The sequence below is a fragment of the Oculina patagonica genome, chromosome 7 (genome assembly GCF_052425735.1).
Source record: "Oculina patagonica isolate OP01 chromosome 7, crgOcupat, whole genome shotgun sequence".
Classification (NCBI taxonomy): Eukaryota; Metazoa; Cnidaria; class Anthozoa; order Scleractinia; family Oculinidae; genus Oculina; species Oculina patagonica.
In genome coordinates, this window is record NC_135764.1 from 32049499 (window position 1) to 32071709 (window position 22211).

A 22211-nucleotide genomic window follows, 5' to 3' on the forward strand; every position below is an offset into this window, starting at 1 on the left:
AATTATATGCTTTTAATTTTGGAAGACGTCAGTCAACAAATCGATGATGTTAATACGCTCCAGCTAAATTTCAGAATAGATACTGTTTATACAAGAACACAATAGAAACATTTTATTTGCATCGAAAGATGAGAAACTTAAAGGTTTCCTTCGACCGGCTACATAGAGTTCAACAAACTGTAGTCTTTTACCTCACCGATTGTACCCTCTAGTCAGTATATGCTTCATATCGCATGTTTCATGCAGGATATCGTTTAGTAAAGAATGGAAACATCGTAAGTTTCGCTGGACGCGTGGAATCAGGCACGCGCCTTATATAAAAATTCAAATGCGTTCAATGAAGCAGAGAAAAACGCCTTATTTGTTTGATTTATGAAATGCTCCTAACATGTTTACATGTTTACCTCTGTAAATTTTAAGCTCTAGGGCTTTCTCTCTAATTTTATTATCAGTGGCGGCTGACGAGATGCTAAACTGGAGCAGTTCTAAACAGAAAAAAAAAAACGGTTGCTAGGTTGCAGTGTCCGGCTGCCACGATACTAAAAGTGGCCACTAGTTTGACAAGTGCCTGTTTAAGTCATAACAGTGATTTTGTAATTACACATCAAATCTATTCAATGTCGTTTCCGCAATAGCTATTTAATACTGAAAAAACCTCTTTTAGCCTTAAAAATCTTGAAAGCAGGACAGAACTTGTTCTCAGACTCGGTCTAGACAGTTTACATCATCTTGTCCAAAAGAGCTCAGTCAGTTTTATGAAAAGGAAGGTATCTTTCTTATCCAGATTGAAATTGAAATCCATTGAGTGCGTGGGTTTGAATTGTGACGTATCACATATGTCAATCACAATATATAGTTTGTGTATTTGTTCAAAATTTCCTGAAAGTGTTTCGTATCATATTTCAAAAACGCGGAAAATCCCTGGTCAAGCTTACAGAAATACAGTACCAAATGTTCTGCCGACTTTGAAGAGTTTGGAACCCGCAGAATTGCAGTTATCTGTGTTAGGTGCAGACAGGTTTGTGCGACTTGTACTGAACTGCCATAGTCTCGCTGTGTGAAATACGGTGCCCGAGAAGCTATAATGGAACAGTTGAGTCTTCAGTAGAACAAATCGTTGATTTCTTTTACATAAGTCGGCATAGTTTGAAGGAAAAGTAATACCCAGTCGAAAACAACGGGGGTCTTTCTAATCTATATAAATCTTTTCAGATTTGTCTTGGGTTGAAGAATTTGTCGCTGCTGCCCTTAGCACAAATTAAATCACCACAAAGTACCCGCCGTCTGTTTTATGACTTTTAGACAGAGTCAAATATTTAGAGAGCCTTGTACTACATGACAAGATAAATCTGAGAGTTGATGTTGAGCGAGAATTAATCCTTTAATTCAGTTTAAAAAAGATCAGTTTAAATACTACATTCTCTTTAGCACCTACTGCCAGCTGATTTCTCTTAATGCGACAGGATCTGGGAACGAAGAAAGATCGTCAATTAAAAGCCGGAAGAATTTGAATATTCTGCTTAACCTTTGAACGATTTAGACAACCTAATAGCTGAATATGTAAAAAAGGTATTCTTGAAAGTCAAATTTAGTCAATCTTATAGCTGAATATGTAAAACAGACATGTTAAAGTCGTGCGCGCAGCACGTTCTCAAGATAAAACAAGTCTTGCGTATTGCGTATTGCCATCTTGCAGCGCGAGGACGGCAGAGAAATGCATCAAGATGTTTATTGCACGTGCACAACCAGATCCATTTGATGGCGACGTTCTTTTTCATTAACGGCCGCCGTTGTCGTCGCCGTGGCTCGCTAAACTCCGTATTAATATCCCTTGCCGATGACAATGTTTTCATGACAATGTATTGAAATTGTGCTGCGTGAACGAGCAATATCAGTACTGTTATATTAGGTATAGTGAAAGTCTTTGGAAAAGTCAGTAATGCTAATTAAAGAACTGAGGATAAAACGGAAAAACTGTTCATGATATTAAAAAAGTTTCGGGTAGTTTGGCCGTAAACTATCACCAATGGGTACACGAATCGTCCCGCCTTTTAAGCGAACTTCTCTTTCCGATTGGCTGCACTTTATGCCTTAGGGTTTTCTCAGTTTTTTTTTTCTGGGGGTGGAGGCAAGGGGAATTGTTTCCATTAGCGGTAGATTATAAAGCCAGAAAATTCCTGATAATCAATGAAACAGAACCTGGCCGCGAGCTAAAATTTTCAGTTCGCCTTATGTTCGTGACTCGCTCGCTTTGCCAACTTATCGGCTATCGACAGGACTGTGCATATTTCTTGTCACGAGGAAATGGACACCCATTCGCCTCTGTAATTCGCTGGGAACGACAGCTAATTATCAGTTTAGTTGAAGCAGATTCAGCAATTATTTATTCAGGATAAATACTGATCAGTTTTAATTATCGATGCGCGAATTATTCGCCACTTCCTCAGTCAAGTGAAACTTTCAGTGCTTCAAAACATGTCCGGAAAGTATCAGCCATTCTATTGAAGAGGTAAACCCTTGTGGATTCCGCACACAACTAAAAGCTTTTAGCTGTAATATGCATGGTTAAGATTAGGTCACTAACACATACTTCACTGAGGTAAATAATATAAAAGGCGCTTTTAAATGTTCACGACATTATTTCCTTATCATTTCTGCATTGTTTTCTCAAACAGGAAAGTTATGGAAGTCGTGATCTGCTTAATTTTACTGTTCGTCGCCGGTTTTAGATGTGGATCTTGTGAGAAATCAACGAAATGCTACGAGAGCTGTGTTTCTAAGGTATGTGACTGTTGCCAAAGTGAATTAATAGTTGTATGTTTATGTTAACGATGCCTGAACGAGCAAATGCATTGAAATCTCGGCATCTGAACATTTCAAGGACTCTAAAATCGTTAAGAATTTAAACATCTGTCATTTCACTCTCTTAAAACTCTTTAAAAAGCCGGCAAAGAGAAGCCAATCTTACGTAATCTTCCTGCCGTGATTCTAACGTGGTGAACATTTCAAGTCATTAATGATATTACGATATTACAACCGTGCACACTACAATGTAAATTAGCACAATCACGCTTGGCTTCGAAGAGTTCTGTCGTTGCAGGTCTTGTAAAACAATACAAAACTAAATTATAGGCGATTATTGATTTCCATAGAAACTGTTACATGTAGCAAGTTTTTGGAAGCTTTTTGGCGATACTGAACTAAGAAAGACTACATTAAGTGGATAAAAAGTTGTAGTTTCACGGTCGAAATCCCAAGTAATATACATATTCAACAATTCATACAAAAACAATGACTAAACTTTTAATTTTTTTAATGTGTTGCAGAGGAGCTTATCTATGGCATTACGAACGCCCCGAACATTTTTGAACGCATTAAGAAATGACATTAAATATATTTAAATTGTCATTATGTCTATAATGACCATGACAAGAATTCAGTGGAAACATTTGACATATTTTACACGAAAATAAAATATTTACCGTCTAAAAGCTATAAAACTGGATACAACATGTAATGAAGTGTACACCGTATCTAAGATTTCAAAATTTCCTTTAGTCTAGATACATTCGCCATCGCAACGTTGGAGAAATTACGTATTTTTTCCTAAATTACGTCTGTCCATAAGTGCCATAGTTATGTAAAATTACATAAATTAATAACGTAAACAAAATTACCTTTGAAGAGATGCAACGCCGCGCAAACACAAAGAAAGATCAGTTTACAATCTTTCAAAAAGCCTTTTAGTTTTAACTCGGTGAACAAAAGCATCGTAAACAATGTGAAGTCTGTTAACCAAGGAAACGCAAGCAAAAACGCAAGGAAAGGAAAAGAAACATTCCCTTCTATTTGCACTTAAGCTTGTACTTAAGGCGATACTTGACGTTACTGCGCTTGTACTTGTGTACATTGTATAAAAACGAGAAAGCTCAAATTCAAAAGCTCCTTTTCGGTAGCCTACACTGAAGACTTGTTTATACGCATAAGGCCAAGTAAAAAAAAAAATGTTTCTCGTTCCCGCCCGCTTCAATTTTTGGGACCGCTTCTCTTTTTTAATATTTGTTTTTGGTAAAGTTAGAACGAACAAAAACCAACAGGCGTTACTCCTCAATTAAGTACAAAGAAAATTCTGTAAGACATGGCTTTTGTCTGCGTTTTAATACGAACTCAGGCCAAAATTTTAAAGCCTCGGCACGCTTGGTCCGTACTGGAGAAGTCAGGATTTATTTTGCAAGTTCGCTTCTGGAGAATTTGACGATGGAGGAAATAACAAATAACCAAAACAGCGCCCGCCTGCTCTTTTTTTTATAGAAATCCGGGCGAGAAACATTTATTTTTAACTTGCCTAACGTAGTTTTTACCGCAAAACACTGTGCCTGCGTATGTTACTTAATTTGTGCTAATGCTCATTGCAGGTGAGAAATAGGCAGCTTCTTGTCATCCACTGTTTATTTTATTTTTTATTATTTTTCAGATCCCAGATAATCAGCTTTGTAATCATACTTGTCTCCAGTTAGTAAATGCGTCTCCAGGTTAGTGTGTACTAAAATGTTTTTCTAAAAGGCTGTAGTCTGATCGGGAAAATCCTTATTACTAATGAAGAAGGAGAACTAAGAAGGCGGTACACCCACTGAAGGTTTGATCACTGATAGTACGCGCTTATATTGCCACATATATTGAGTCCGAGGTGAAATGTCTAAAATGTGCTACTGAAGTTTTTGACGAACTTGTTGAAATGTTCTCTTTAGACTAATGGACTGAATGCCAGCATGTAATCACTTCTTAAACCGCCACTTTTACTGACATTTTTCTAGGAGCAGGCGACAATTTGAACAAAGCTGTATTTCTTCGCAACTTTATTTGAAAGAAAAAAAATTGTATGATCAGTAAGCGGAGATGTTAGAGTAAAAAAACATGATCTGCTGCGCTTTGACTTCAAAAACTATGTACCCATTTGCCCGTTGGCCGGCGAGTACAATTTAATCGCTAAGGCAAGGAAGCTCTGTTAACTTATATAAGAAAAAAATAACGCGTGTTTGAAAAGGCCGCTTGAAGCAAACACGACGCATTTCGAGCCGAGTTCGAATCAAATAAGTACTTCCAGTTCTCCCAACTTTCTCTAGTATTAGTGAAAATGAGCAGAATTTGTTTCTGAACTTTTTGGGAAACATTTTGCTTCCGCAGCAAAAGTTGCGTGTTTTTCGCAGACAAGGAAACATTTTAGGAACAAAATGATGCTTCCGCAACAGTTCAAGTTCATTGTTTGCGGAGATCTTAATTAGATATTATTTGTCAGTCTGAATATTTTTTACTGCGGTTATTAATCACTAAACGGAAATTTGAGTTTTAAATGGTTGTTAATCATCCCTCACAATCTAAGTTTAACTTTGGTTTTCCAGAAATAAAATAAGTACAAAATTTTGTATTATTTTTTTTTTTTTTGTTTTTTTTAGTTTTGATATTGTTTGTCAATCTCAATATATTTTTCTGTGGTTATCAATCACTAGACGGAAATTTGGGTTTTATTGGATGTTCAGTAAGCATCTCTCACAATCTAAGTTTAACTTTTGTTTTCCAGAAATAAAATAATTACAAAATTTTGCAAGTTTAAATATTGTTTGCCATGCAGTCTCAATATATTTTACTGCGGTTATCAATCACACGCGGCCTTCAGCGCAAAAAAATGTAAACGGAAATTTGACTTTTTACTGAATTTTAGTCATCTCTCGCAATCTAAGTTTAACTTTTGCTTTCCAAAAATAAAATAAGTAACAAAACTTTGTGCGTGGTGATTCATGCATGCGAATGTCTACTCATCAGAAAAAATGCCGTTACAAATAGAACAAGATTTCTGAGAATTCTTCAAGGCCGACTCATCGAACTTCTCCATCCGGACAGCTAGGACGAATGTTAACACAGAATGTTCAATATATATTCAGTATATTCTTGACTGAGTTTGGGGACGACTGAGTAAATTTTTGCGTTTTCGGCAAAGAGGCAGAGATGATTGACATCCACCCCCGGGGGCACCTTGTATATTTTTGGGTGGGGTGTGCCGCTTGGAATTTGAAACCCTTACTCTAGAGATAACAAACCATGTTCAGCTGATTTTGCAACTCTATACTAGACAAGTCAGACACCGAAAATCCCTACGCTATCCCAGACTTGAATTTTTTTAGAACTGTATCACTATTAGTGTTTTAATGGAAAACCATCTGTCAACAACGATACCGCAATGATTTTATTTACGTTTAGGAAAGCCTCTTTCTCTTCTGAGTTTCTATTCCTATTCTGGACATAAATCGTCATACCACCGATCAGTTTCCTGGCAAATGCTACCCTTTTCTAGACCAAAACTCTCTGATTTCTATATCCTATCCCAGACTAAACTGCTTGAAAACCAAACCCTTCACAGCCGGCCGCACATACCTATATAGCATCCACCAGAACTCAACGTTTTCGTGTCAGTGAACTTATTGCTTCGAAGGTTGCATGTGATTGATAACTGCAGTAAAAGTTTAGAGCTACGTTTTTTACCTTTTTATAGCAAACAACATCACTACATTGCCGCCAACGCCAGATGCACCCATCTTGCTGTCGTCTTCATACTTCACCTTCACCCTGGGCTGGAGTAGCTACAATGAAACCAACTACAATTCTTCTAGCTTCAATGAAACCAACTTCAATGCTTCTAACTGCAGTGAAACCAATTTCAATGCGTCTAACTGCAATGAAACCAAGTACAATGCTTCTAACTACAATGAAACCAACTACAATGCTTCTAACTGCAATGAAACCAACTACAATGCCCCATCTTTTTTCTACGTTCTGGAAGTCACCCGCCATGAGAACATCAGTGACCCATTCATTATGCTGCCACATATACAGAAATATCACGCGGTAAGCTGGTTATCTGTATGGCTTATCTGTTTTCATTCACTGAAATTAAAACTTTATCGCTATCCGTCCTATCCCAATGAAAGTCTAAGGAAAAGTTAAAGTTACAGTGCGATGCGCCTTTTCCGTGGCCACCCAACAAACTTTTTTAATTACAAGTGTCATCTTGTAATATTTTAAGTTTTCACTGCGTTTTGTTGATGAATACGATGTAACAAGTATTTATTTTATCGTTATCAACTTTGCAAGGATGCGTGTTTATCAACCAACTAATAATACTACGAGAGCACACTTGTAAAAAAAAGGTTGCTTGGGAGGCCACGGCAAGGTGCGTCGCACTGTAATTCAACTTTTGAAGTCATCATGATCATGGGTTGTTTATCAGAGAACAAGAAAAAGGATTGTTAGAGAGGATTTTTGGATAGGAACGAGAAAAAACAGCGGTATTTCTTCACTACGAGGAAACTTATATAGAATGCCTTTGTGTCACTCCTAGAACCAAATTTAGCTAAAGTTTGAAAAACCAGTGTGTCTCGTAAAAGAAATTGCGTCCCGTAAAAGAAGAACCAGAATTATTGTTTTTGCTGCTACTGGTTTGAATGGTACGTAGTTCATTGCAGAAAAGATACCTGTACAGTAATATACCCCGAGCTTGTCTACGACTAGTTTTTTACTCTTAATACCTTTTGAAGCTAATGTAGGGTTAGTCCATTGTACTTGTTTTCACCGCGCGCGGCACATATTTTAATTTAGAGCACGTTGATTAAAAATTTGGTCACATATTGTCAACTTTCATCTTGCAGACGACAAATACCACTTTCACCATCCCTGAAGAGTTTGTCACCAAGACGAACTTCTCGTTCCGGCTAGCAGTGGTCACACTGCAGGGCACTTCAAACTTCTCATCATCAAGTCCTCTGTATACAACAAACAGTGAGTTGCTAAACCAGCTTAAAATACATCATGTAATCTAGTGGTTTACAAGGCTCGCTTACCAGCCGCTGTTTGGGAAATGAGCCCGCGAGCCTAGTGATACACGTGCATGTGCATAGCCATTTCTTTCAACGAACCTTTGACTTGCGATCGCTTGGTTGAATTTAACTAAATTCTTAATGAAAAGTACCCACTCTCCCGGAAATAGATTTTGCTTCTGCCCTCTAGAACAACTGCCGAGGAAGATAACATAACATAACGCAACATTACAAAGCATAAATACAAAATTCTACGGGATGCATTTGGCTGTAGTTCTATGATCGATCTGAGTGATGATCGATCACAAGCAATGACGCTCTATTTCTTTTTTTAACACAATTATACATTTTTTTCGCTCAATTTTACCGGATTAAATACCACCGTTTATCATTTCTACCTCTTTCAGGGGAATTAAATAGCCTAACTATTCAAGTCTATTCACCGAAGTGGAGGTGGCTAGTGGTGGATATTTACCGAGCCGCGATAACCACCTCCACTTCGGTGAACAGTTGTTAATTATCAAGTTACCATTTTTTTGTCTTCCATGAGCTCGAAGATAATAATGCAATCTTGATAATCAAGATAGCAGTTAACTATGACTGTGAGTTCATTCAACAGAACAAGTCTGCCCCCCCCCCCCAACTTGTGTCATAACTCTTCCATCCTATCCTACAATATAAAATTTAATTTCGCCATACATCATTTATTGTTGTCTTTGTAATTCTCAACAGGTTCTTGTGACAGATCAACACACTCTTCCAACTACAGCTTATTTTTCCCGTGTCCAGTGTTCAATGTTCGCCTGAACTTCACCGTGACCCCGGTCGAGTATGAAAGACCCAGCCTTTCGACAACGCTGTCCTGGGATTTTCCCCACGGTATGTATTACGACTTTTTCAAAGGTCATGTTGCGAGATGTTGGTTCAGCGTTACTTTACGTTACGTTACGTTATTTAGCGTTTGAACGTGTTCTAACCGATATAAGTAGAGACTCCGTCGTGTTCTACTGAAAATCCGCGAATCTGATTGGTTCTCTCATTGTTTTCCATCCGCTGATAGAACACGATCGCACTACACTATGTCATGTCATGTCACCTCATGACAAAGCCATGTTTCACGTCATTTCACGTCATGTCATGATATATTTTTCATATTTCCCCGTAGACCTGCACGACAACCTGGAGTACGGTCTTTTAATCCTCGATGTCGTGTTGTCTGGCGATAAGCCGAATCAAGCTTGTTACGAATTTGGTCAACGTCATAACACGGAATACATATATCCTGAACCCCCGGTATGGACAAAATAAAAATAAACATGTTCTAAAAAGTATATATAAACCTTACTAGTTAACTCCCACATCAGAGTAAAAGGTAAAAAGGTAAAGTCTGTGTCCGAGCCAAGTGGCCCATACAGCCGGAGCCTATCTCGGTTTCCGTAGCATTAAGCGACTAGGAGTATTGTTACTCCCCCCTGGATGGAATTCTAGTCCATCGCAGAGTTACCCCCTCCCCCCCCCCCCCCCCCAGTAGTAAATTCGCCGGTATCCATTTATACACCTGGGTGGAGAGAGGCACTGTGAGGGTAAGGTGTCTTACCCAAGAACACAACGCAGCGCCCCGGCCAGGCCTCGAACCCGGGCCGTTCTACTCGGGGTCGAGCGCGCTAACCATTAGGCCACCACTTTCACCATCACTGCGTTAAATGTATTACATTAAGAGTAGAACTTTCAATCATTTGCATCTATATACATTAACTTAATACTTTGTTTCGTCCTCCCACACGCATTCTAAAGGCTAATAGTGACGCTCATAGTATCCCGGACAAGGGGTTTTATTTTGGATGTCATTATGATGTAAAGGTAAGTTTTCATGTTAACTGGCCAATCTAAACTCTTGTTATTACTCCATTTTGTCTGCGAATGAAACTGTCTCGGGCGAGAACTGACAATCAGCTATTTTGCCACGTGCCAAGTGAGCTGGTTTGAAACAAAATATACCTTTGTTATCTTTTACAAAATATACTTGAATTTCACCGTGCTACAGCTGCAGAATCAATATTAATAATAATAATAATAATAATAATAATAATAATAATAATAATAATAATAATAATAATAAAATAAATTTATTCCTCAGTGCGCGGAACCGGAACGGAACTGGGACGCACCAGGGAAGCCGCCGCGCACACACCCGAGCGGCCGGCCCCCACAAGGCGCACACAACAAGAAAAGAGAGGCGGGAGAAAGGGCCGAGGGAGCCCCAGGCGCGCGCCGCCGCCGTGCCGCGTCCCGCACAGCCCCGGCACCGAGCCCAGGCGCGGGGGCGGGGGACCCGGGGGAGCCGCCCGCGCTTTTTTGTGGGAGGTGCAGGGGGGTCGATGTTGTTTGGGAGGGTCCCCACCATATGTTAAATGGGTGTGTGTGGGTGTGTGGGAGTGTGGGGGAGATTGGGGGTTGTGAGTGCGCTTTTGTAGATGGAGATGAAATTTGTGTGGAAGATGAGGGTGAGAGTTGGGAGAGGTAGGCTTGGCTTCATCTAAGGTGTCGAGGTTGAGAAGGGAGAAGGTGGAGATGGGGGGGATTGTGCTGGTGGAGGTGGGGGGGAAGAGAGGCGAGGAGCGGAGGAGGAGTGGGGGGGAGAGGGGGGGTAGGAGAAAGGGTGGAGAGAGTTTGGGGGGAGGAAGGGGAGGAGATGGGAGATTGGAGTGCGGGGGGTGATGAGGAATGGGGGGGTTGGATGTGTGCGAGGTGAGAGCGAGTGGGGAGGGAGAGGGGGGGGGGGGGAGGGGAGAGGGACGGTGCTCAGCGTCACTGGAGGGGGGGTGGTGAAGAGCCAATCAGAACACAGGAAATCATATATCCAGTTCTGGTTATCCGCCGAACTGTTCCTTCCCAAAAGTTCTAAGGCGCTTTACAAAATGTGAAAAAGCAATAAAAAGTAGGATAAAATATATACTAAACAGCCATAAGAAAAGTAAAAGTTTTATTGAACCAGATACTGACTTTTTTCGTTGTATTTCGTTGCGTTGAGTTACGTCACATCATAACACACCTCACCACCACGTTAGGTCATGACACGTCATTCATTCATTCATTCATTCATTTATTTATTTATTCATTCATTCATTGTATATGTATCGTGTATGAGCAAACATTTATTGTTAGAGACATTTAGCATCAGGTTTTTTTATGAGAAAACCGCAAACCGCAAACCTGAGGATGTCACGTGACCACGGTCTTGCGGTCGCGTTTGCAGTTTGCAGTTCACATTTAAACGGCAGTAAGGGCTTCCCACGTTAAGTGATTTATGGCAAGGTTTTTTGCCATTAAAAATTGTACAGCCTCACGTTTTAAGGCAAAAAATAGTTTCTATACCGAAATTGAAGAAGCAGAGCCGTACATCTTAGATTGGTTTTTTTTCTTTTTTTATTTTGGCTCGCCTATCTTCTTTCTTTTTTGTGGTGGGTTGCCGTTATAATATTTATTTTTTTTTTTTTTTTTTTTTTTTTTTTTTTTTTTTTTTTTTTTTTTTTTTTTTTTTATTTTTTTTTACGGGCCGTCTTTCTATACCTGCCTGCGATGTGCTGTAATTAAATTGTTTAACTTGAATCAAAGAATTATTCGGTTTTATAGGCAATAAAAGTGAAGTTCTTCGACTTGACGAAAAACACACGTACGTACTTCGAAGTCGAACGCCTTGCTAAAATTCGAAACTCTGGCAACCTGAGACTGCAAACGTCTAACGCAAACTGCACTTTGCGGTTTGAGGTTTCCCATAAAAAACCTGAAGCAAAAGGTCTCTAGTCTCTCTCGATTTGCATCGATTTTGCAGTTACATTCCGATTTGGCTGATTCCGGAAAGTTCACAGCATTGGCAACTTTCTACATTCCACGTAAGTGTCCTTTTTTGGTGTATTGATGAAAAGCTAAACTGATCAGGCTGAAATGCCTCTAAAAGCGAGCATGTCTGCAGTTGGCAAAAGTTTAGAATAGTGTAACTGATATTAAGCAAGGTTATCTTATTTTAGAAATTATCCTTTTTTTGTCAATCAAGATACGCCAGGAATTGTACATTAACAATGGGCTCCTGACATTAATCATTTCAATCGTATGATCAATCTCGATCCCTGAGCCCACGTTCCGCTGGACAAGTGTAACGCGGGCTCTGGGTACGAGATCGTTGTCACACAATAACGCTAAAACCCGGGTTAAAAGGATCGTATTACCGTTGCCGCATGAAACTCACTGATTTCCCCCATCTTCCACTGTTGATTGTTCATACAACGGAAAACTAAACTGAAGGGGATGTTGAAAAGCAATCAACGACTTTCAATATCGTGTAATAAGCTTCAGGATTTTTCTTTAATCTGCATTACCCAGCAATATGTTATGTCTTGATATCTTATTAAAGATACTTACTGTCCCTCAGTTGTCATTTCCCAAATTTATAAATTTATTTGTAGGTATTTTAGTAATTTATGAGTCATAATTAAATCCTTAATCAAGCCTTGCAACTTTCAAAGAAATTAAAATTTCTTTTCCAGAATGCATCCATGGATTTTGTGGCTGTGATAGTAAGTATCAACAGAGGTCGAGGATAGCACGTTAACACGTTATAAAATACTTGAAAAACCCGGCTCGTTTGGGGCCTGCCAAACTTTTGGGTGAGGGATTTGCGGAGTGGGGCTTTGGGTGGATAATTTGCGTTGAGCTAGCTTTTTATCCATGGGGAGCAATACTTTGGTCACTTCACGCGATGGAAACATGGATAAGCTCGTATGAAACACTTCTGCTTGATTTAGCCTTTAGGGAATGAACGCATCTAAAGCAAATGGAATTTTTTCTTACTTGATAGCAGTATAAATCATTGAACATTAATTGGTGTTTTCGTCAGGTCGCTCTATTTCATCAGTGGAAAAATCGGATTTTATTCACATTGATATTCGTGGCTACCAAAACTCCATTAACAAAACAATGGCTAATGTGACTTGGAGCACCGAGGCATGGAACAAGAAACCTGCATTCTTTAAGTGAGTTGAGTTTTCATTATTATGCGGAGAGTAGTGCCTACATGAAAAATTCCCGGTTGGGGGGGGGGGGGGAGAGAGTACTCCCTTTTCTTAGCTATATAAGTATTTGTGGCACCGAAGGCTATGGTTTTCGAGTCGTTGAGGTTTGACTGATAGGCTATAGATTTTGACGAAACAGGATCCTCTCTTGATTTTGATCATTTTGTTTTGAAAAAGACAGGGTACGGATTGTATACTCTGGTGAGCAGTTAGGTATAGTTCTTAGAAGGAATTGAACTTTTTTTATCATTGTTTTTATTCATCTCCTGATAAGTATGATTTAAATTAAAAGCATTGCGAATTTGAACCCCTTCTAAAACGTTTTCACAAACCGAAGCAGTTCTTGAGAAGGAACTGAACTTTAGCGTATCCGAGTTTTTGGCTCAAGTACCAAATAGGGCAAGAGTTTTAAAAAGGTTTTTGTTTGCTTTTCTTTAGGCTTGTCATGCTGGAATGTGCTCATGGTATTTGTCCAGTATTAGGCGACGAACACAGTAGAGAGATTGTTCGTGCAGATTTACATGGAGTGGTAAGATTCAGTAATTAGCTTTGGCAAATATTTTACTGATTCGTCATCATAAAATTCCATCACTGAATAATCTTTGTTGTATTTCACTCGATACACTATCGATGCACAGCATAGAGTCTCCAGTAGCTATAGCTCAGTGGTAGAGCATCCGACTAGATCACGGAGGGTCGTGGGTTCAAATCCCATCAGGAACTCGGAATTTTTTTCCGAGTTTTTCAGTTAATGCACAATTTATTATGCTATATTTCTACATAAAGACTCACTTGGGCGGCAGGGTGATGATCAGTTTTCTTTTTTATTTTTACTTTCAGAAGACTAACTACAGTTTTCTTTTCCATAACTTGACTAAAAATGAGAAACATCATGTTCTGGTAAGCAACAAAAAACTTTTCTATTCCGCTTAAGAGTCAAAACCACACGAAAGGAAAAAACTAACGTGTCACAAACGTTTCGAGTGCTAGCTGACGATCGATACGTCACATGTTCTATGTATGAATGTCGGTTAATCTACTTTGTCAGCTCTAAGTTGGTAATAAACGCCTTGTTAGTTAATCAACCGTGCCAAATTTAGATATATTTTCTTTTTTTTCCCTTTTTCATTTATTAACCGCGCGCAGCAGCGGTTGATGTTCTACCCTTGCCGGCTTTATTTCAGTGACCAGACCATAGTCTCGTTCGACTAGACTTCGAGTTACGCATTGTTTACCGAAGCTATTAATCAGTAACGAATGGAAATTTTACGAATAGTTGGGTTATGTTATACTTAGCATGTTTTGTGTGAAATTTTCGATTTTACACCGTTTGACTCAAAGAAAACACTTAATTTTCATACTGTGAAAGAAAAATATATTTTAGCGGGCTAGCAGTTGGAAGTAAATATACACTGGCGGGGTAACGTGATCACGCGCGGTTTAAAGCTCTCTGAGCTTCTTGTTTTCTTAAATGGACTCGTTAGTAACGTTTCGTTTTTTCTCTACTAGGTTGCTGCATTTGATCGCAGTGGCTGCCAGTTATCGCCTACAGAAGGAGAAGAATTCAATGGTAAAATCACTTATACAAAAAAATCGCTGCTGGCTTTACTTCGCTAAGTAGCACTAAACGTTTCGTACCAGTCTCAAAATAACAAAAAACACTCTCTTGAAGAAGTGTATATTAACGAATCTCAAAATGGTTTAATGCAAAGGACGGTAGCAAGACCTTCTTATGTATCCGCTATGACGACATTATTTGATAGTCGACGTCAGTAGAATCCTTTGACATTTTACTTGGACTGAAATAAATTATCCTGCTATTGTCGTTATAGGATTTAGAAATCACATAGGTTGCTTGGGCCATCCCAATAAAATGTTTCGTTTCCCGTCGCCCAACCGACCCATTTTTTTCGAAAAGTAAAAAAAAAAATCCAGATTCACTAATCAAAGAAGCAAGTACTTCATTTTACAAGCACACGATCTTGTTTTATTAACAACAATTGGTATGATGTGATGTCTTTGTCTTTAATAAACATCGATACTACGTTATTTAAAGACTATTAAGGAATAACAAACGAAAAGACCACGTTTTCGAGTTGACTTTGTAATCAAGCTTTCTTACTTAGCAGCCCGGCCTTTTCTGGAACCCAGAACCCTTCAAGTGCTCATTCTTTTTTTTTTTGCCCGACCGACCGACCCACCATCACAAGAGACGGGGCGATGGGAAACGAAACATTTTATTGGGATGGCCTTATAACTGAAAATCATCCTTAACAGTTTTCTTTTCTTAATATCAAAATAGCTGTTATCCCGACTACCGTCCCGACTACCGTCCCGACCACCGTCCCGAGTACTGTCCCTAGTACTGTCCCGACCACCGTCCCGAGCACTGTCACGACTACAAGTACCACAGCGGGAGGAGGTACGTGTATTATGCGCTTCAGGTTTTCAAAAATCCTGTTTGTCATTTGACTGACCGACCGAAGTTTTAAAATGGAAGTGTCGTGAAATCCGCATGTGCGGCTTTACTCCCCTTTAAAGGTTTTTGTCGCCACTATGAAGCTGTCACAGCCGACAGCCTGGTACCCAGATGACCGCACTCTCTTGCCTTTATATCGTTGCTGTTACGATTTCACAAATAGACCATATTCGTATTCTCGGTATTGGACTGGAACTAGCTTGCAATGGAGGCTCATGCTGTGGAATATCATTAAAAACAGCTTCATGTCATTTGCACTTGAAAAGATTACCCGCATTAGCCTCCATTGCAAGCTAGTTCCAGTCCAATACCGAGAATACGAATAAGGCCTATTCGCATACCTTAGTCTGAAAGAAATTATTATATTCCACGCGTTAATGTGCAGGAAAAATGTGTGAAAAGCAGAAAAAGTAAGCGGTACTGTGCTCAAAATGGCTGGGAAACTGAACGTGAGTCGGTTTGTTCTGAGTTGACATATCGTCAATCCGTATGACCCCCTCCTAGGCAGGGAACAGGGCCATAAAATAATTGGGAACAAGGAAAAAAAAGAAAATAAGGCTGGGAATATGGTAACAAAAGCTGTGTTTCTGATATTTTAGGAAATAGGGATCGTAAAATCGATAAAATAGAGTTGGGAAACAGAGGAACACAAGAGAATTTTTTGGGGGAGCAAGGGAACATGGACTCTCTCTCCACCCCCCCCCCTCCCCGGGAGGCGCTTCTTTATCCCTCTTCTTATTTTTTTAACAGTTGCCATAACAGAAGCGCAACAAGGATTGTCGTCAGCGACTGTGGCGGCCATTACTGTGCCCATTGTCCTGCTGTTGGTGATTGGGTTGCTGCTGATAGGGTTCTTCTGTTACTATCGTAAAGTCAAGAAGCCATCTCGGCTGCACAGGGCTCCCACGGGGCTGCAGCGCCTTGCGGATCATTTAGACGATAGGAATAATTACAGAAGGAATCTTACTGATGATCCGTCCAGCTCTTACGCTAATGATTATGATAGGTAAGACAGCATGTTACTTTTTCTCATAATCTCTGCTTCTTGGAAATTAAAATTATATTTATTATATAGACGCGAGTGTTTTGCTGGAAAATTGACCACTGATAAATTGACCATCTGGGACTGCAGTGGCATATTTTCCATATCCTCACCAGTGAGGATATTGATGACGTCATTTCGCTGCCAAACTTTGCCCAACGCCGGTTTAAAGATGGCGAATGATAGAGAAGTTAAGGTCATTGAAGCCGACTTAAAACCGTTCACTAAGGAGCAGGGAAGTACAAACATGAAGAAGAAAATATTTTTTTATTTGCCGAAAAGAACAAAAAGTGATCCTATCCATAGACATTGCAATCGTTTCGTGGAGTTTTAATGCCACAGATAATTGCAGGAAGATGAAAAACCCAAACTATAAAAAGATTCAAGCAAACTTTTGAGGCAATCTGACATAAATCTTGAGGTAACCAGCGTTGGAATGGCATGAAAACCGGATTTGCCATAGCTCACAACATAACTGAGTCGGGTATCAACTCTCGTGAGGTCTCGCAAAGGCTCGCTTGCCTTCGAGAGAAAGATAGAACAAACAACAGGTACAATACTCCTTGCCAAAAACATTTGCAACTGCTAAGAGACACTACAGAAACTACACTATGAACATGACAAATGCGGTTTAGAAGTGTTTTTATTTTTTTTATCTATATTTTAATTTTTAAATTTCGTCTAAACCTTTAGATCTAGTCAATAATATGTAGATATTTAGTAAATTTTAAGATTTTTAGTATATTTTAATATTTTAAGGTTTTAATATCGCAATGCGCTTTTGATCATTTTTTTATGTTAAAAAGTGCACTATAAATTAACAAATTGTTATTATTATTATTGGCATCATTTGTTTGTTGGTGATTGGAAAAATTGTTCTGTACCTAAGAAATTTATTTTCAGGTTTAACCTTGTGGTGAATCTACCCTCCAAGTCTGAGGGAGGCCTGGAGCTGAACCCAGCTTATGTCGAGCAGCGCATCCAAGAAGCGTTGGAGACTGGTGAGGCGGATGAGTTCGAGTTTGGCTTCCACAGGTTGGAGCTCAAACGAGTGTTGGGAAAAGGAGCCTTTGGTAAAGTCTTCTTAGCAGAAGCTTATGGTATGGGAGGAACTGAAGATACGACTCTAGTGGCCGTCAAAGTACTCAACGGTTAGTTATTGACGTATTACAACACCGTATTTAAACCGATGGAACTGGATTGTTGCACGCAAGTAATATAATACACTCAAATCAAATCCGCCATGATTTAATTATATCACCTCCCATACATGCTTTGCGCGTCTAAATACTTCGTGTACGGTACACTGAAACATACTTCACTAACACTACAGTTATGTTAAAAGAACTTATAAGTGGTATTTTCCTTTCCTTTATAATCGGAATAATAAAAAAAAGTTAAGAAACGAACTTAAAAGAACCGAGGGTCTTAAAACCGAAATTTGTTTACTGTAGTAGAAAGATAAGCTTGTAATCGCGAGGTTTTTATGCTCAAAAGGTAAGGAGGGTATATAAACCGAGCACTTAGCTCATTTTAATTACAGAAGATTACAGTAAACGGTAAACGGTGCTGCTTGCGTTTCCTGTTAATTAAAGTGAACATATGAAAGTATTTTAGGAATATGTTAAAACATGAAAGCGACAACAAAACTTTAAAACATTTTTCTTTTACAGAAAAAGCAAATGAAGATGAGATGGAGGATTTTAAGATGGAAATCAATTTCATGAAGACTATTGGACGGCATGAGAACGTGTTGACCATGTTGGGATGCTGTACGCTCTACCCTCCCCTGTGTCTAGTGATTGAATACGTTCCGCACGGGGACCTGTTGCACTACCTAAGGGACCTGAGAAAAACGGTAATAGCTAGAAAAGAAATGTAAATAAAACATGAAAAGCTTGAGTAAATAGGTTTTATTTTGAGTTTTCGCGCGCAAATTAAATAACAACCAATCGGAGACACTATACGGATGCCTGTAGAGCTACGATGTCAGTTTGAATTCTTTTAACGCGAATCTCAAACGCCTCTACAGCTTAACAGAAATTGAATTGAGCTTGCGAAGAGAGAAATCTGAATACGCACTTCGTTTCGATGGGCAAGTCATTCAAAAAATGTTTGACTCCCTCAGCACAAAAGCCTCATACAAAGCATTTACCACGTATATGAAAAAAAGTCAACTTTATGTTCGAGCTAGCGCTTATCCACGATTTCTGTGGCATTAAGTAGCCAGGAGTAATTCTACGCCTCCTGAATAGGCCTTTCTCGATTATGCCAGCATTTTTTTCGGCATTTTTTTTCGTTTTTTTCTTGAAAAAGAATTGCTAGCATTTTCTGTAATTTTTATGACTGTGATCCAAATTTCAGCACTCAGAACTTAGAAGGATAAATAATCCTAAAGTTTCACAATTTTGATTACTTAATTTGATTGTTTTCTGTCTGTTTCGACTGTTTGTGCGTTGTGTTACTTGTGTACTTGTGTTGTGTTACTTGCGTGTGTGTCTAAAAAATTTTGAATTTTTTTTCTATTTTTTATTTTTATAAACAAACAATTATTAAGTATCACCTGTTGTTGATACGAGCATATAATGTAAGAGTTTGTACATTTTGTTTGAAATAAAACAAAGCATTCTTGAAGTGGCATTTTTTAAAGAAATCAGGCATTATTTTAGCATTTTTTTGGCTTTATGCGAGAATTTCTAGTAGCATTAAATGCCAGTTCTACTGGCATAATCGAGAAAGGCCTACTCCTGAATGGGATGCTAATCCATCACAAGGTTATCCTCAGCATTTAATTCACATTTATACACCTGGGTGGATAGAGACACTATAAGACCACTATAAGGTTGAAGTGACTTGTCCAAGAACACAACTCAATTATTTCGGTTGGGACTTGAAACCAGGCTGCTCATAACAGCAGGTTAAAATTTGTGTTTTTTCCTTTTTTTAGTTCGAACAACAATATCGTAAGTTGCAAGGAGAAGATTTAAAAAGTTTGAAAAACGACGAGAAATCAAGTTTCTCACAAACACCGACAGAAGGCTCGGAATCGACTGGTCTTGGAGGCTACTCCCATCGTCCACTGGTGTCCCCGACTGGTGACTCGGTAAGTACTGGGCACCATTGTTTTACTTTTAAGGGCTAACACGGTCTCACACAGTTAAAAACTAGGGGGGGGGGTGGGGGTTAGGGTTATGACTGTGTTATGGAAGCTCTGGCGAAAAGACTAAACTAGATACACCAACGTTAACTACACGAGGTTGATAAGAAAACAGCATTCTTGCTTTTAGATTAACCCACCTTCATTAAACTTAAGCACTAACAGACTAGACTCTGAAAAACGACACTTACATGAAAAAATCGTATACAAAAGTAGAACATCTTTTGTATGATTGTCTGGAATTTCGTGGAAAAAAAGATTAATTTTGATGCCTGGTACACTTATATTCTAAAGTCGCAAGAACGCCTTCAAAAGGTGACTGGTACCAGAAGTTAACTATATAGAAGATTTATAGAAGATAAGGTGCTTGTTTCTCGGGAGATACAGAAACCTATCTGGCGAAGCAATTTACAACAATCGGTGTAACACAATTTTATATCTTTACTCAATGTCAAACATTTTTGTCAGCAAGTTAATGTATGACCGTGTCTAACTGCCATGTAACTAGTACAAGTTCATAATAAATTACTCGTTACCTTAAATTCTGGAGGGGGAGGTCCGTATACGTACGTACGTCGAGGAGGACTCTGAAAAAAAAAACATAAAAGCAGAAAAAAGCACAGTAACAAAAACGCATGTCACTTGAAGAACCGCCTTATTGAACATAAAGTCATAGCGACAGTTATTGTTAACTAATATTGACAACTTCTTGCTAACTCAATTTGCAATCATTTTTTCACCAGCCAATAAACTTTCTGTTTCCCACCTTAACACTTAACCCTTAATATGCTGAAATTATTCCTAAAAACGCGTGGTTTTTTTAACCGTTAATCGATTTTCTTGGCTCGACGGTCCAAAAGTTCTCTAATTTTGCTAAAAATGCATTTTCTGACAATGCAGGAAGATTTTGATGAATATTTTACTTTGGCGCATGCACATAAGCCAAAGTATTTTTTATTTTTATTTTTTGACTAACTCCACAAAAGTGTTAAATGTTTTTCCTAATTTTACGAAATACTATCCTAGTTAAATGGTTTAATTGACCATCGAGGCTCGATTTCGCTTCATTTTTTGGAAAACAATGAACAGTTTCTAATTAGCAAAAAGCCAAAGTTTAGTATTTATTAATATCGTTTCCAGGCCGCCTCAGCTGCTAACCAGCTCCAGAAATCACCAGAACAAGAGATAACAACGCCCAGCCCGACCAAGTCTAACAATCAACGTCGACTTTTAAGACAATGTAAATCGGAGGGTAAACAACTCACCATCAGCAATTGGCTCGTAAGAATAAACTTGTTTTAACTTCCTAAATAAACTTCGTATTAACTATATTATCAAGCCAAAACATTTTTCATAAATATAAAACAGTCTCAGTTAATAATTATATAAGACCTTATTCATAAAATTTGCAAATCTAAACATGTCGAGTATTTTAGCAGATGATCCCCTGAATTCTTATGTTTCTTATTTTTCGTCCCCTTTTACCTTTAACTTTTTTGTATAATTAAAACTCTTTGTTCGTTTTTTTCAGTATTCTCTTTTGACCATTTGCGAAATCTATATATTTAATTTATTCTTAGTCGATTGATTTCTTCAAAAGAAGTCCTTTATACCCTAAAACTTAAAAAAAATGTAATTAAAACCAAGCGATCGTAAAGATACATATAAAATTGAATATAAACAATAAATTTATCACAGAATCGCGTATGAGAATTCATTGGTTTTTAGTTAAACAAAAAATCGTCGTCATGGTTTGGGAATTAGAGTTTGTTTCATAAAATCGTCAATTTTGTTGACATGAAGCTTATCTTTTAGTAAAAACGTAATTGTCTTACATGTTGTAACATCTGCTTTCAGAAAAAATACGAGAAATTTCTTGAACCAAGCGGCGAAAAGACCAAGATTAACAGGTGTCACTCATCAGCAAGCCTAAAGGGCCTTAGAGCCTTAAGTACCGCCAGGAGGTACTCTGAGGACCCTCAGGTGCATTATACACCGAGACCAAGGATCCCCACGGATGTATCAAATAATACCGAGACAACACTGGGTGAGAAACTACTTATTGTAAATGTAAATGTAATTTATTTACCCACGTAACACCGAAGAGCTTAGAGCTCGTTGAGACGTGTACGTGCATCGAAGATCGAAATGGAATTTGGAGTGTTGGTTTTTGTTGAGGGAGGAAAACCGGAGAACCCGGAGAAAAACCCTCGGAGCAAGGACGAGAACCAACAACAAACTCAACCCACATATGGCACCGGGCCGGAATCGAACCCGGGCCACATTGGTGGGAGGCGAGCGCTCTCACCACTGCGCCACCCCTGCTCCCCTTAAACAAATGACAAATGTTTGCACGACTTTAAAACTTAGGATAAAGGATAGGAAACTTTGGGTCGTTTTTGCGCGATTTAGTTATGACACTGTGTATGCAACAAAAGAACTCTCAGAATTTGCCAGTTCAACTCGTGAAATGTCAGCGAAATAGTCGCTATTTCTATTATATTCTCATCTGGTAGTCGTATTTGTTGAACATCCCTCTTTTTATTGCCAGCTCTATGTTTATGAGAACTATGTTTTTTGTAACAAACTCCAAGTC

At 38.8% G+C, this 22211-nt stretch overlaps 1 protein-coding gene across 7 annotated transcripts in view; it reads left to right on the top strand.

The window, feature by feature from the left end:
* Positions 1-22211, top strand: part of LOC144659543 (uncharacterized) — a 43168-nt gene that overhangs the window by 16194 nt on the left and 4763 nt on the right. For 2 of the 7 annotated variants that reach the window (XM_078520006.1, XM_078520007.1), the window contains exons 2-21: positions 2676-2781; positions 4475-4532; positions 6548-6900; positions 7701-7830; positions 8601-8747; positions 9034-9161; positions 9663-9728; positions 11701-11761; positions 12413-12442; positions 12763-12898; positions 13376-13466; positions 13778-13837; positions 14447-14507; positions 15240-15359; positions 16167-16422; positions 17362-17609; positions 18132-18316; positions 19406-19561; positions 20756-20896; positions 21473-21662. In XM_078520006.1, coding sequence (XP_078376132.1) covers positions 2683-2781; positions 4475-4532; positions 6548-6900; positions 7701-7830; positions 8601-8747; positions 9034-9161; positions 9663-9728; positions 11701-11761; positions 12413-12442; positions 12763-12898; positions 13376-13466; positions 13778-13837; positions 14447-14507; positions 15240-15359; positions 16167-16422; positions 17362-17609; positions 18132-18316; positions 19406-19561; positions 20756-20896; positions 21473-21662 — 2716 coding nt within the window. In that variant the 5' untranslated portion in view covers positions 2676-2682. Of the gene's footprint in view, positions 1-829; positions 1019-2125; positions 2600-2675; positions 2782-4474; positions 4533-6547; positions 6901-7700; positions 7831-8600; positions 8748-9033; positions 9162-9662; positions 9729-11700; positions 11762-12412; positions 12443-12762; positions 12899-13375; positions 13467-13777; positions 13838-14446; positions 14508-15239; positions 15360-16166; positions 16423-17361; positions 17610-18131; positions 18317-19405; positions 19562-20755; positions 20897-21472; positions 21663-22211 lie in introns of those variants that run through there. The other 5 variants (XM_078520002.1, XM_078520008.1, XM_078520004.1 and 2 more) reach the window with 5 other exon arrangements.